This window comes from Aotus nancymaae, unplaced genomic scaffold, assembly GCF_030222135.1.
Source record: "Aotus nancymaae isolate 86718 unplaced genomic scaffold, 86718_ANA_hifiasm-v0.15.2.pri h1tg000029l, whole genome shotgun sequence".
Taxonomy (NCBI): Eukaryota; Metazoa; Chordata; class Mammalia; order Primates; family Aotidae; genus Aotus; species Aotus nancymaae.
The window spans coordinates 17,971,713-17,987,040 of NW_026988442.1; the positions used below are offsets into that span (position 1 = coordinate 17,971,713).

At 50.2% G+C, this 15,328-nt stretch overlaps 1 protein-coding gene across 2 annotated transcripts in view; it reads right to left on the minus strand.

Moving 5' to 3' along the window:
* KIAA1755 (KIAA1755 ortholog) overlaps window positions 1-15,328 on the minus strand; it is a 55,214-nt gene that overhangs the window by 27,314 nt on the left and 12,572 nt on the right. For both annotated transcript variants that reach the window (XM_064382427.1, XM_012455035.3), the window contains exons 3-5: window positions 10,153-11,500; window positions 9,060-9,257; window positions 81-204 (exon numbers count right to left, since the gene is read on the minus strand). In XM_064382427.1, the coding sequence (XP_064238497.1) occupies window positions 81-204; window positions 9,060-9,257; window positions 10,153-11,500 (1,670 nt within the window). The remainder of the gene's footprint in view (window positions 1-80; window positions 205-9,059; window positions 9,258-10,152; window positions 11,501-15,328) is intronic.

Sequence of the window (15,328 nt, forward strand, 5' to 3'; positions counted from 1 at the left end):
TCACTCAGTGCCTAATCCAGGGCTCTGGGCCCAGAGGGCTGAGGTGGGGATGGAGCCGTCGGGGTGGCCCAGACCCTTACCTGGGGATGGCGCACAGGTAGGAGAGTAGCTTGGTGACCTCTGAAGCTGTGCACCATGGCGCATCCCAGGCTCCCTCTGTAGTTGACACCAAAAGCAGGGGCCGCCCGGCCCTGTCCCGGCCACCTGGAGGAGACAGAGTGCACGTGAGCAGTGAGAACGTTGGTGGGGCCCTCTAGGGAACCTCTCCTGTGGCCTTCAGACCTTTGCCCGTAATGGTTCCTTTGTCCGGAACGCCCTTTCTCCTTTCCCTTCTGTGAACTCTGAACTTCTACGCATCCTTCGAGACCTAGCTCAAACGCCGCTTCCTGAGAAGTCTTCCCGGAATGTCTTCTGTGCAGAGTACTCTCTCGGGCAGGCAAAGCTCCTGGCACGAGCTCTGGGGTCACACAGAAAGGGGTCAGGTCTCCACTCTGCACTGACTCACCGTGTGTCTGTGGGCAAGTGGGTGCACCTCTGAGCTTAACAGATGACGATCTGTTAAGTGGGGGGAGTAATATGCTGAGCTTATTAGGTTATTTCGAGGATGGAATCAGACAGCGCCTGAGCAGCACTTCACACACAGCAAGAGCTCAAGTCGGTGGGATCCCAGACTGAGCTGCTCAATCACTGGTTGTTACAGTGATCACTGTCTCTGTTCTCGTCTCCAGTCCACGGGGTGGTGAGTGTCCCGTGGCCACCAGCTCACTATTTCTTCTTGCAGACTTTCAACCCTGTGTTCCCGACAGGCTATTTCCTGTTCCAGGAATCTGGGCCTGTGCCTCACTCTCCCCATAGGGGTCATGAGGCTGAGGCTCCAGGAGCCAGCACAGTCCATCCTCACAGGGCAGGCGGGGGGGGGAGGGGCGCAGGGAAGGGCAGGGGAAGGACAGCAGAGGGGGAAGAGGCCCAGGCTTCGGGAAACCACGCCTGTGCCGCAGCCTGGACTCAGAGCCCTGCACTTCAGTCACCTCACTCCGGGCTGCCCTGCAATGGCCACCAGCTGCTCCACGTGGGTACCACCCTCTACAGTGTGCAAAACCCTTCACAGCTCACGAGGCCTTGCACAAACCTGACCACCTTCACAAGTGTGCCTCACAGGGGTCCAACCACCTGGAACATTCTTTCACATATGTCTTAGAATCTGACATAATATTTAAAATTTTAAAAATATATATTTTTGGGTATATAAATATATATATATATGTCAATGTTATATCCTGTTAATATTATGGATTTGATCGTTTTCCCAATCCCATTGACAAATTTCAAAAGACATTTTGTTGGGGATGAGGGGGAGACTTGAATAGAAACTGGAAATTGATTAGTCTGAGGACATTCTATTTAATTTTGTTAGGGGCCGGGGGCAGTGGCTCATGCCTGTAATCCCAGCACTTTTGGAGAACAAGGTAGGAGGATGGCTTGAGCTCAGGAGTTCGAGACCAGCCTGGGCAACATAGCAAGACCTTGTCTTTACTAAAAATAAAACAATTATTAGCCAGGAGTGGTGGTGTGTGCCTGTAGTCCCAGCTGCTCAGGAGGCTGAGGTGAGATAATGGCTTGAGCCGCGGAGGTTCAGGCTGCAAGAGCCATAATTGTGCCACTGCACTCCAGCCTGGGTGACAGAGTGAGAGCTTGTCTCTAAAAAAAAAAAATTTTTTTTTTATCAAGTGTACTAATAGTATTGTGATTATTAGGGAACATGTGAAGTGTTTAGGGGATAGAATATGAAGATTTGTAATATTTTTATAAATACTTTAGAAAAAATAGATGAAGCATGACAAAATGTGAAGATTTATTAAATCTGGGCAATGGGTACATGGGTATTCATGATACTATTCTGTCTACTTTTCTATAGGTTGAACTTTTTCATAATATAAAAGTCAAAAAGAGGCCGGGTGTGGTGGCTCATGCCTGTAATCTCAGCAGTTTGGGAGGCTGAGGCCAGTGGATCACCTGAGGTCGGGAGTTCAAGACCAGCCTGGCCAAGATGGTGAAACCTCGTCTCTACTAAAAATACAAAAATTAGCTGGGCCTGGTGGCGCACGCTTGTAATCCCAGCTACTAGCGGGGCTGAGGCAGGAGGATTGCTTGAACCTGGGAGGCAGAGGTTGCAATGAGCCAAGATTGTGCCACTACAGCCCAGCTTGGGCGACAGAGCAAGACTGTCTAAAAACAAAGACAAAAAAAAGGTGAAATCATTAAACCATGACAAAATTGCACAACTTGTGAAGGTGGAGATGGCGAGGGTCCCTCCACAATCCTATCGCAGCTATTGGGTCCCTGGGGTGAGGAAATGCTACATCATGGACCTGGGCCCACTTTGCCGATGAGGAAACTGGGGTGGGGAAGCAGCTTCCCAGTCCCCCATGGGCCCAGGTCCCCAAACTCTCCACAAGGGTAGAGACCATGTCTGATTCACCCCTTGAATCAGGAGTGATGGTGACCCTTTGTCTGCTGTAAACCTGAGGCCTGGAGCTCAGCTGTAGTTCTGATGGTGCTACACTGCCTTGCTCTATAACCTTCTATGGCTCCTTATGGCCTTCAGGAGAAACTGCAAGCTTCTGGACCTGGCACTGAAGTGTCCCGGGCTCTACACACTCTTCCACCCTCATTTCATAAACTAGGTGTTGGGGCGGAGCTGTGTCCCGTCCCCCTCCAAATTTATATGTGGAAGTCTTAACCCCCAGTATGTCAGCATGTGGAAATAGGGTGTTTAAAGAGGTAATTCAGTTAAAATGAGGTTACTGGGGGCCCTACTAGAATATGACCAGTGTCCTTAGAAGAAGACATTTGGACACAGAGGGAAGACCCCATGAAGACACAGGGAGAAGACGGGCATTTGCAAGCCGAGGAGAGAAGACAGAAGGAACCAACCCTACCAACACCTTGGACTTCCAGCCTCCAGGTCTATGAGAAAACGAATCTCTGTTGCTTAAGCCACCCATGTTCTGGCAGTCCTGGGAAACTAATACACTACATCTCCCCTTCCACCAATGACAGATGACACCACACAGCTTTGTTCACCCTATTCCTTTTGCTAGGTATGCCCTTCTGTCCTATCTCCATCTGGTGAAATCCCCTCATCTTTCAAAGACCAGCCAAGATGCCACTTCCTCCATGAAGACCTCCTTACTGCCTTCCCTCTTTAGAAGCCCTTCCCAACCCCAGGTTCCCAAAGCAAATGTAGGCCTCTGTGAGATCCTGCAAGTCTGAGAGCCCCTTACGGGTGTGCACTGGCTCAAACTCATTGCTGCATCCCCACGCTCAGTGCAAGGCTGGATAATCAATGTCTGATGGATGCATGAAGGAACGGAGGGTTGGACCAACACCTCTCAAACTTGATGGGCCTAGGGATCTTGCTGGAATGCAAATGCTGGTTCAGCAGGCCTGAGATCCTTCCTCTTCCTGGCTCCAAAGTCAGGCTGATGTAGGCGGTTGCCAGACCACACTGTGAGCAGCAAAGGGTTCACACACTCAGGACATTCCACACCGGGACACAATGGCCATGTGATTAGTTCACATGCCTGGTTCCCCACGCTGCCTGGAACAGGGCCCTGCACACACCCAGTGCCAGCTGTGGTGTTATTACAGCAAGGGGCAGTTGTCCACCTGATTTGTCTTCAGCTGGGCCAAGGGGACCCCTTTGCCCCAAACATTATCCCTCGCCTAATGGCTGGCGCTGAAATACCATCATTAGCATCTCAGAATCTTGGCTTGAAGCTGTGCGGTTCACAGATATTATGAGCCTCAGGTGAACATAAGGGTGGGAGGTTGGGTGGTGGGTAAGTCAGGGTTAACCAAAGCTGCTGAAAAATGTGTTGCACCTGCCAGCAGCATGAGTCACTCCGCGTTTGGGGAGGGAGGAAGGAATGGTAAATAATTGAATTTGAAAGCAATTAAAAGCATTTTTCATATTGAAACAAATGTGAATGTATTCTAGTTATGGATATTTAAAATGTATAGAAATTTTAAAGACAAAAAGGATTTCAAAGATCTCTATGGAGCAACTGAGCGCTCAGGGTGAGGCCTCAATCCCATGGGCTCTGTTCATTCTCTTCCGCATTAGAGATTTTCCAGTGAAAAGACAGAGAAGCTTTCTCCTAAGGCTTCGTGCCTGTGGCCCCTAATGCCCAGAACCTTGACAATGTTACCTGACATGGCAAAAGGGGCATTGCAGATGTGACGAAGGGCAGGACCTTGATGTGGCGAGATTAGCCTGGATCATTCAATCTAATCATAGGAATCCTTAAAAGCGGAGAACTTTTCCTGGCTTTGGTAGGAACAAAGTGCCAAGATAAATGGAGGGTGAGGGAGAGGCAACGTTGCTGGCTTTGAGGCTGAAGGAAGGGGCCACAAGCCAAGGAGAGCAGTAGTCTCCAGAAGCTGGAAAAGGCAAATAATTCAGCCAGCCCTGCAGACACCTGAATTCAGCCCAGCGAGATCCATGTTGGGCTTCTAAGGTACAGAGCTATCAGAGAATACATTTGTGTTGTCTCATGTCATTAAGTATGCAATAAACTTGTTATGGCCACAATGGGAAACAAATACAGTGCCTGTTAAACAAACCCCATCCCTAGCATGGGAGCAGACATTCACACCTGCGTGTTGATCAGTTTCTTTCCTGAGAACAGATCTTTATGGGAATTTTACGGAGAACAGGGCTGGCCTGGGGCAGATCTTGATCTTGGAGCACAGACTCTGGGGACTGTTTGCGCTACAAGGAAACTCCAGCAGAGGCCGGGGTGGATGCAGAGACGCCCGCAAGGAGACCACTGCAGCAGGCAAGAGACCACATTGGTTTGGACTTGGGTGGGGTGAAGCCAACAGATTCTGAATACAGTTGACAGTTAACAAATTGAGGATGAAGTCGTCATCTTTGACTGGCATGTGGAAAGGCGGGAAGGTTGGGAAGAGTGAGGTGTGGGGATGTGAAATCAGGAGTTCATATTTGGACATGCTAGTGAGAGACGCCTGTGAGACCTCCACGCAGAGACACCAAGTAGTAAACAGCTGGATGGGTAAGTCTGGAGTTCATGGCCAGGGCCCAGGCTGGAAAAATCAGTGTGGGGGTTGTCAGCATGCAGAGAGCATTTACAGCAAATATTCCACCTCCTGAACAAGATCGCTTAGGAAGTGAGTGTAGATGGAGAGGAGAAGGGGACCAAGGACTGGGCTTTGGGGGTCCTCCAGGATTTACAGGTTGTGGAGATAAGAAGACAGGAAAGGAGGCTGCAAAAGTGTAGCCAGCGAGGTGGGAGGAGACCGGGGGACTGAAGATCCAATGGCAAATGAAGAAAGACTTTCAAGAGGAGGAAGTGGCCATCCATGCTAAATGCTGAGAAAGGGTCAAGGGTGATGGGGACTGAGAATTGACCCCTGGGGCTAGAAACATGGAAGCCACTGATGACCTTGACAAGACCTGTCTCAGTGGTACAGTGGGGAAGGGATTCTGATTAGAGTGAGTGGAAGAGAGAAGGTGTGGAGACAGGGAACACAGACAACTCCTCTGTGATGTAAAAGGGTGAGGTTGGTAACATGGGGGCTTAGAATGGCTCATTTCAAACTGGGCAATATTACAGCATGTTCTCATGCTGATGGGAATGGCCCAGAGCCAAAGACCCCCTGGAGGTCAATGGTCAGGAATCGAACACAATTAGCTTGCACAATTGTGTGAACTTTTCCAGTTTTGTTCAGCTTGAGGGTATGCGTGGAGAGTTGGATCTCATGGAAGTTGGGATTTCTCCAGGTAAGCGTGAAGATCGAAGAGAAAAGCAAGTGAGTGAGAGTGTTTGAAAGGAAGTGATTACAATGGTGACTCTGGACTCTAAGCTACAAAGAAGGGATGTGAGGATGTGACAGAGGGTGGAGGAGACATGATGGGGAAGGGATGTGGTGGAGGGTGGGGAAACATGATGATGGGGAAGGGATGTGACGGGTGCAGACATGATGGGAAGGAATATGATGGGGGGCAGACATGATGATGCGGAAGGGATGTGATGGGGGAGACATGATGGGGAAGGGATGTGATGGAGAGTGGGGAGACATGATGATGGGAAGGGATGTGATGGGGGAGACATGATGGGGAAGGGATGTGATGGGGGAGACATGATGGGGAAGGGATGTGATGGAGAGTGGGGAGACATGATGATTGGAAGGGATGTGATGGGGGAGACATGATGGGGAAGGGATGTGATGGGGGAGACATGATGGGGAAGGGATGTGATGGAGAGTGGGGAGACATGATGATTGGAAGGGATGTGATGGGGGAGACATGATGGGGAAGGAATGTGATGGAGAGTGGGGAGACGTGATGATGAGGAAGGGATGTGATGGAGGGTGAGAGACATGATGATGGGAAGGGATGTGATGGGGGGTGAGAGACATGATGATGAGGAAGGGATGTGATGGAGGGTGGGAGACATGATGATGGGGAAGGGATGTGATGAGGGGAGACGATGATGGGAAGGGATGTGGTGGAGGGTGGGAGACATGATGATGGGGAAGGGATGTGATGGGGGGTGAGAGACATGATGATGAGGAAGGGATGTGATGGAGGGTGGGAGACATGATGATGAGGAAGGGATGTGATGGGGGAAGACATGATGGGGAAGGGATGTGATGGAGAGTGGGGAGACATGATGATGGGAAGGGATGTGATGGGGGAGACATGATGGGGAAGGGATGTGATGGGGGGTGGGAGACATGATGATGGGGAAGGGATATGATGGGTGGTGGGAGACATCATGATGAGGAAGGGATGTGGTGGGGGATGGGTGGTGGGAGACATCATGATGAGGAAGGGATGTGGTGGAGGGTGGGAGACATGATGATGAGGAAGGGATATGATGGAGGGTGGGAGACATGATGATGGGGAAGGGATGTGATGGAGGGTGGGAGACATGATGATGGGGAAGGGATGTGATGGAGGGTGGGAGACATGATGATGGGGAAGCGATGTGATGGAGGGTGGGAGACATGATGATGGGGAAGGGATGTGATGGAGGGTGGGAGACATGATGATGGGGAAGGGATGTGATAGAGGGTGGGAGACATGATGATGGGGAAGGGATGTGATGGGGGGTGGGAGACATGATGATGGGGAAGGGATGTGGTGGAGGGTGGGAGACATGATGATGGGGAAAGGGAGTGAAAAGTGGTTGAGCCAATAGGTTCAAAGTCTTGGGAGTCCTGAAGATGATTAAACTTGGGGCACTGGGTGAGCTGGAAAGAGAAGTAGTGTAATGAAGGAGTGGGAGCCTTAACGTGAAAACCAGGCAGGGAGCAGTGGGTTATGGAGGATGTCATGGGAGGAGTAATGTGGCAAATGAGGATGAGATCATTAGAGAAGAGGACCAAAAACAGAGCAGAAGGAGCATGCGTGCGGACATTGCCTGTTCAGCAGCAAATGATTTCTGCACATGCACTAACATGTACTGCGCATCAGGCATGTGGGAGCTAACAGAGCATGTTGCAACCCCCGAGAATTACAAGGGTAACTGCGGAAAGAGTCACAGTTAACCAGGTCCTATCTGTCTGTCCTCCTCCTCTTGAGGAGGTCCAGAGAGGGCAAGTGACTTATCCAAGGGCACACAGGGAAGTGATGAGAGAGTTAGAACTAAAATGAAGGTCTCCTTCCTCCCACAGCAGAGCCTTCCATGGACAAAATCTAAGCCCTTGGCCCATGGCGGCCTTAAGAGGATTGTGAGATCCTTTGTGTACAATTAGTGTGGGGACAAACAGTAGGAGCTTCAGCAAAGATGACCAGGAAAAGGATAGATAAGGTCCCCCAGGAGCTGCAAAAAGACAGGGCAATGCCCAAGGTCCTGCAGAGAGGTAGAAGTCTGTGAAATAAAATGTATTTCAGGGCAGTCAGTCTCCTGAAAGCACTGTGGTTCTCTTGCCTCCAGATCTTTGCATATGCTGTTCCCTCCATCTGGAACACTGTTCCCAGCCCTTTGCCTGGATAATTCCTATTCATACCATAGGACTGGACTTTCTGTTACTTCCTCCAGGAAGTCTACCTTGACCTCTCCTACCACAAGCCTGGGCCAGAGGACTCATCTGCGCTCCCACAGACTCCAGTCCTTCCCCACGGACACACTTTGTTTACACTGGGTTGCAATAATCTGTTGTGATAATCTGTTGACTTTTCCCTAGCACTAGAGTATAGGTTTCCTGAGAGCAGAAAACACATCAGACTCGTTCCCTTATGAATCCCCAGTGCTAAGCCCGGGACCCAGTAAATATCTGTTACAACAATGAGGAAATATTAGACAGGAGTGGTAAGACCTTCTGTATTGGGTGCTGCTAGCACCCCAAACCCAGATCCCCCAGCAGGCAGAGAACCCATCCCAGAGTCTGGAGGCATCAGCCGTCAATGGCTCACAGATGCCCCCTCTCTGAAGAAGCGCCCTGGGCTGAACTGGACCACTGGCTCCCCCTGCCCCACCCATTCCAGGGTCAGCTCGCAGTTCCTGCAGTTCATTAATGACAGACAGACCTGGGATCAGCCCACAGTTAGTGACTGACAGACAAGGCTTACAAAAGGCCAGTCCCCTACGCCTTAAGCTGGAGGCAACTCTGTGGGGCGGGTCATGCCCCGGCGCTCTCCCGCGGGTCAGCCCACAGCCTTGCTTGGCTCCTTCCCAACCCTGACCCTCTCTCCTTCTCCTTAGAGCCCCCTCCAATAAGTCACTTTTCCAAAAACCTCTGTCTCAGGCTCTGCTTCTGGGGACCCCAATATCCACTTTGGCTGCCTCAGCGATGGATGGACGAGTAGACGGATGGACAGATAGATAGATGGGTGGATGGATACCAACAAATTGCTTTCATCTATTCCAGCTGTCCCATGGGAAAGATGAGGAAACTGAGGCCCAGGGAGGCTTGGCTAGAACCTGGGCCTCCAGAGCGTTCCCTGCCTCCCTCCACCCACCAGCACCTGAGGATGCTCTGCGGCCCCAGCTCCCTCCCCACCACCTTCTGCTTTAATCCCCTGGAACCTGGCAGGCATGCTATCCTGGAGCGGAAAACCTTGACACCCAGAGCCCCAATCCTGGGCTCAGGCCCTGGGGGCTCCTCCTCCGGGGTGGGGCCTCTTTCCGGGGAACCTGCAGGAGCTTCTGGGAAGGCAGCCTTTTCCTCAGTCAGTGGGCGGGAGGCAGTGGCTGGACCAGATGCTTTGGTCTGAGTTGTTCCAGCTGGGAAAGAGCAACGACAAGGAAACGATGTCAAGCAGGAGACCGGCTTCTAAGGGGAAATGTCTCCTCTTCTTCCGGCTTACAGACGCTTACAACTAGTGATCTCTCCCACGGGCCACGCATTGCACCAAGCCCCCACTTCCAGTGCTACACCGCCCCACACCTCGCTTTTTTTTCTTTAGAGACAGGGTCTCACTCTGTTGCCCAGGCGGGAATGCAGTGGCATGAACAGAGCTCACTGCAGCTTTGAACTCCTGGACTCAAAAGATCCTCCCACCTCAGCCTCCCGAGTACTGGGACTACAGGCATGCACCACCACACCCAGCTTTTTCTTTTTTTTTTCTCCCCTCTTCTCCCTTCCCTCCTCCCCCATTCCTTCCTTTCTTCCTTCCTTCCTTCCTTCTTTCTTTTCCTTCTTTCTCATAGTAGAGATTAAATGTTCCTATGTTGCCCAGGCTGGTCTCAAATTCCTGGCCCCAAGCCACTCAAATTCTCCCGCCTCAGCCACCCAAAGTGCTGGGATTACAGAATAAGCCACCACACCTGGCTTCTGGTGTCCCTTTGAACCCTCAAAATAACACTGCGAAATAGGTGACATTCCCATTGCAGAGATAGGGAGACCTGGACTCAGGGAAGTTCAGTACTTGGCCAACGTCACATAGCCAGTGTGTGGCAAAGGTGGGGTGTGAACTCAGGCAGTTGTAACACAGTCACAGTACCTTGCTCAATTCCAGACATATGAGACCTCAAGCCCATGAACATGCCACACTGTATACTAAACCCCTGAAGCTGAGACAGCCCAGGTGGTCTCTGTCACTTACAACCAGAACCACCTGAAATGTGATCTCAACCAGACAATAACCCCTTTGTATAGCTGAGCATGTGGACATCTTACCTTTCCCCAAAGATTTGGCTCGGTTGGGTTTAGGGGAGTAGAAGGAACACAGAACTTTCCAGGGCCCATCATGCTGGAGTGAGGCTTTCTCTGGGGTCACAGAGGGTTGCCTCTGCCCTTTCAAGAAGGAGAATTTGAGCCCAGGCATGGGGGATTCAGGGGAGGAAGTGTTTCTGCTAGGACAGGGCATGGGCTTTGGAAGTCTCCCATTTCTCTGTTTGGTCTTCACCTCCATCATTGTTTCAGAGGCTGGAGCTGCAGGAGAAGCTGGGGACAAGCGGGGAGAGGAAGCTTGTCTTGGTCCGGGCCTGAGCTGCACCATACTCTCTGGGTTTCCTGGAGGTCCCTGCATCTTGGAGGCATCTGGCTCTTGTGAGACACCTGCCCGAAGGCCAGAGGCAAAGTCCAGTGGGTCCTCAAGGACATTCATGTAGGACCCTTGGGGCAGCCCTTCTGAGTCGTGGGTGGGTACTTTATGATTGACCTTTCTCTTCAAGCCCAAAATGCAGGGCTCCTCCTCTGAGTTTTCTGGCTTTGCGCAAACCCGTTTTCCCAAGAAAGGTCCTTCATTGGCCTCTGAGACAGGCAGTATCTTTTGAGATAAAGAAGTTTCCTTAGTTCCAGATATCTCCTCTAGTGCCTCAGAAGCACACCCACTGGATGTGCCCACCTCCCTACTGGGAGACTCTCCTCTGCTTTCTTGGGAAAAGCCTAGGAGAGCCACATAGTCTCCCTCTAAGTTCTGGGTGACCACCTCATCCATCCTGAAGGCCACCTCCCCAGGCCTGGCTTGCTCCACCTTGATGAGTCCTGGATACTTGCTTCCACATATCCTGCCCTTACCCTTGGCCAAACTCTGGGCAAGAAACACCTGGTTGTCTAGGGAGCTGGCCTGGTGCAGCTCATGAGGGCTGCTCAAATCCAGTGTCTCTAATGGAAGGGGCCCCCAGGCTGGGCAGAGGGCATTCACTACTTGGGGTCTGTCATCCACAAACTCTGGGCTGGTTATTTTGGTCCAAGGCACAGGTGCAATCCCATTTTCTGATGCTACCAAGCAGTTGTGTAGAGGATTTCCCTCAAAGTCGCTGTTGATGGCCTCCAGCCATTCTTGGGTGAAAAGTATAGGGTAGGCTGGCTCAGGAACAGGCTTCTTGTCCACCGCGCGGAGGTCTAGGGAGAGGCATTTGATCATGATGCAGACGGACTGCTCCTCCTGGGGCTCCACTTGGAGGTAGAAGTCACCCTGGCGCAATAAGAGAGGGTTGAGGGGTGCCAAGTGGACCACCACTTCATCCCTCAAACAGAGCGGCCAGCCCTCGTGTAAGAAGAGGCAGTGTGAGTAGGGGGCCTGTGGAAAGAAGAGGATGGCATCAGAGAACCTGGCCCTGAAAGGCTCCACCCTTGGATCTGCTCCTTTCCCTCTCCCATGTGGAATCTGGAACAGATCAGGGACTAGGATGAGGCAGCATTTAAGAGGCAGTCACTGTCAAGGTTGTGCAAAGGTTGCCTCTCCTGCCCCACCCTAATCCTGGCCCTGACCTTGGAAATATTTGCTAGCCTACCGACGCAAGTGAGAAAGCTCAGAGTACCATGCACTAGTTAGCAATTGGCTTTCCCAAGTGGTCCCCTTGCTTGGTTCATGCTCCCTTCCTCTCCCCATGTATCTGAACATTCCCTAACCCAGCTCAAGCTTTAGCCCACGGTTTTAAAGCCAGGGAGACACGGTTTAGACAAAGGGCTACATCGCTAATTTGTGCAAATTGCTTAACTTCTTTGAACCCCAATTTCCCTACCTGCAAATAGGATAATAATACATGTCAGTAGTACTGGGTTGGTATGAGGATTAAGTGAGATTATACAGCTGGGCCTTGATTTATGATGGAGTTACATCCTGGTAAATCCATCATAAGTTGAAGATATCATAGGTCAAAAATGCATTTAAGGTACCTAATCTACAGAACATCATAGCTTATTTAGACTAGCCTATCTTAAATGTGCACAGAATGCTTACACAAGCCTACAGTTAGCCAAAATCATCTAACACAATGCCTATTTTATAATAAAGTGTTGAATATCTTATGTAATTCAGATAGTGTACTGAGGGTGAAGTAGAAACAGTATTGAATGAGAAGTCAGGGAATCTGATCCTGCCACTAACTTACTAGATGACCATCTACTTTTTCCTGACCCAAAGGTTATTCTGGGCCTGAATGTTTATTATTTATTTGTTTATTTATTGTTTGTGTACTTATTTCTCATTAATGGATAACAACATGAAGGTGAAGCAAAACTTAAAAAAATCTTTTTTTCCTTTTGGAGATGGAGTTTTGCTCTTGTTGCCCAGGCCAGAGTGCAATGGCGTGATCTCGGCTCACTGAAAGGTTCAAGCGATTCTCCTGCCTCAGCCTCCTGAGTAGCTGGGATTACAGGCATGCAGCACCATGTCCGGCTAATTTGGTATTTTTAGTAAAGATGGGATTTCTTCATGTTGGTCAGTTAGGCTGGTCTCAAATTCCCGACTTCAGGTGATCCACCCACCTCAGCCTCCCAAAGTGCTGGGATTACTGGCATGAGCCACCACACCCAGCCAAAAAAAAAATATTTTTAACAGGAGTTGCTAGCAATTCCCTATATAGGTGGGCACAGCTGGTCATTCTGCAACAGGCTGTGACCCAAGTGATCTCTCTCAGTTGAGCCTCTCTACTGGGCTGCACAGGACCAGTGTTCAACAGTGACACCATGTGGCAACAATGGAAACATCCGCTTCACTGGGCTGACAACAGGTCTTTCTTTAATCAGCTTTTGGAAAAGTCTGAGTTCCGTGGATTGATTAAGTCCCAGCCAATCTTACATAATTTGGATGAGTGTGTGGGAGATGTGCAGAGAGTGACACTGAACTTCTGCTAATTAAGCAGGTGTTTCCTGGAATTATTGATTGGGGAAATAGTGAGATCTGACCAGAGTTATATCTCACGTTGATAAACCCATTTATACCAGTTATATTGTAGATTGGGCTGACTCAGAGAAGCTTAATAGCCATAAGCCTTCATGAGTCTGTAGGTTTCTCCACCCTTTTCACTTAGCCCTCTTGGGTTTGTAGCATGCCTTCTTTCTCACCTTCTCATTGAAGGAGAAAAATTCAGCCCAGACATTTTTTGCAAACAACAAAGCACCATAGTGATGATGGCTTTGATCATTTCATTTGACTTTCACAGTAACTCAGTGGTGTAGGCAGTTCAGGCATTATTATTCTTATTTTACAGATGATGCGACTGAGGCTCAGCATGGTGAAATATTTGGCTCATAGCCACACAGCTGATAAGCAGCAGGGACTTGGATCAGGCCTTCACATTTGAAGTCAGCTGTATTTGTTCCCAAGCCCCACCAGACTTTATGTGAAGGTGGCTGCCTCTGGATGATGGCGGCTGGAGGGGCAGACTTTGAGGCTGTCATGCTCCTGTTTCAGATGGAGAAACAAGGAAGTGGGATGGCGATAGCCAGTAGCTACTGGGCACTTGCTGCATGCCAGAGTCTGCCCTAAGCCACAGTGTGTCAACTCCATGTGTTAGGTGCTGTGTTGTTAACATTTCTGCTTGACACTTAAGGAAACTGAAACTCAGAGAGGTGACGTGGATCTCCCAGGTTTACAGTGATGAGCTTGGATTTGAACTTGGGGCATCTGACCCCAGAAGCCATACTGTTAATTCCACATGACTTCCCCTGCTCCAAGGTGACACATATTTGCCTGTCGTTACAATTGGATTAAACCCACCTACAAGGAACAATAATGACGTGAAAGGTTGTGACCTTGAGGAAGGGGCCAGTGCAAACAAAGTTTAAGTGGCCAAATAAGGGAAGTGGGCAATAATCCCAGCACTTTGGGAGGCTGAGGTGGGCAGATCACCTGAGGTCGGGAGTTTGAGACCAGCTTAACTGACCAACATGAAGAAACCCCGTCTCTACTAAAAATACAAAATTAGCCAGACATGGTGGTGCATGCCTGTAATCCCAGCTACTCGGGAGGCCGAGGCAGGAGAATCGCTTGAACCCAGGAGGCGGAGGTTGCAGTGAGCCAAGATCACACCATTGCACTCCAGCCTGGGCAACAAGAGCAAAACTCCGTCTCCAAAAGGAAAAGAAAATTATTTCAGGGAGAAGAAATAAGGATGGGGGAGAATCTACATGAAACAGTGTCATGTGGAAGTGGCTGCAAACGTTTCCATGAGAAGCCCCCTTCTTCTTCAATACCAGTTCCTGTGTATTGAAGTAATTCTATGAGCCAGGCTCTGTGCTAAGCATGTAAAATAGATTATCTCACTTTCCTTCTGGTTCCTAACCCTGGACTTGTAGCTGCCACATTCAGTTTATTTCCACCACTGAAATGATGCACACAGTCCCTCCCTTCCTTGTTGCTTCTGATGAGCTGTGTCCCTGACAGGAAGTGAGCAACTCAGGACAGGCTGATGGGACCTCTTTGTGGTTCTTGAGGCTGGGGTACCAAGAGGGTGGGCGTTAATAACAACAGAGCAGGGAACAGTCGGGAAAGCCGAGGAGGGAATGGCAAGTTCCCGCAGCGGGCATTGGAGGGCTTGGTCTCCTCAGTCTTCTGTCATCCTTTTCTTAAAACAGCTCCTCCCTCTGACCGTAGAGGTAGACACGTGGCTCAAGCTTGGTCAATCTTGGCACCCCACTTCTCTTGCCACAGTGATTGGTTCAGGAGTGGACATATGACCCAAGCCTGGCCAATCAGGACCCTTTCTTGAGATTTTTTTCTATGTGCAGCGGATGGGAAAGAGTTTATTTTCCTCTCTAGGGTACAAGATAAATCCTAGAGCTTCCCTGGGCTCCAGCCTTGTGGGAACACTTAGCCTGAAAGGATGATGCCAACAAGCAGCGAGAAGCAGAGACTTGGGACAGAAAGGGTCTCCAACGGGTTTGATCGGTGGATCAGCTGGGGCCTGAGGCCTGATCCACGATATCCTGGTCTGAGTGAGGACTCTCATTTGCAGCCAATGAGTCTGCTTGAAACAATTTTCCCTCCACTCTGCCTTGGCAGAGGCCTCCCTGAGATCTGAGTTTGAAGGGGTCACTAGGGAAGAAAGTGAGAGTCCTGACGACTCAGGAGCTCCAGGGAGCTCTAGGACCTTCTCTGCTGTTTCCACTGAAGCTTCCCCAC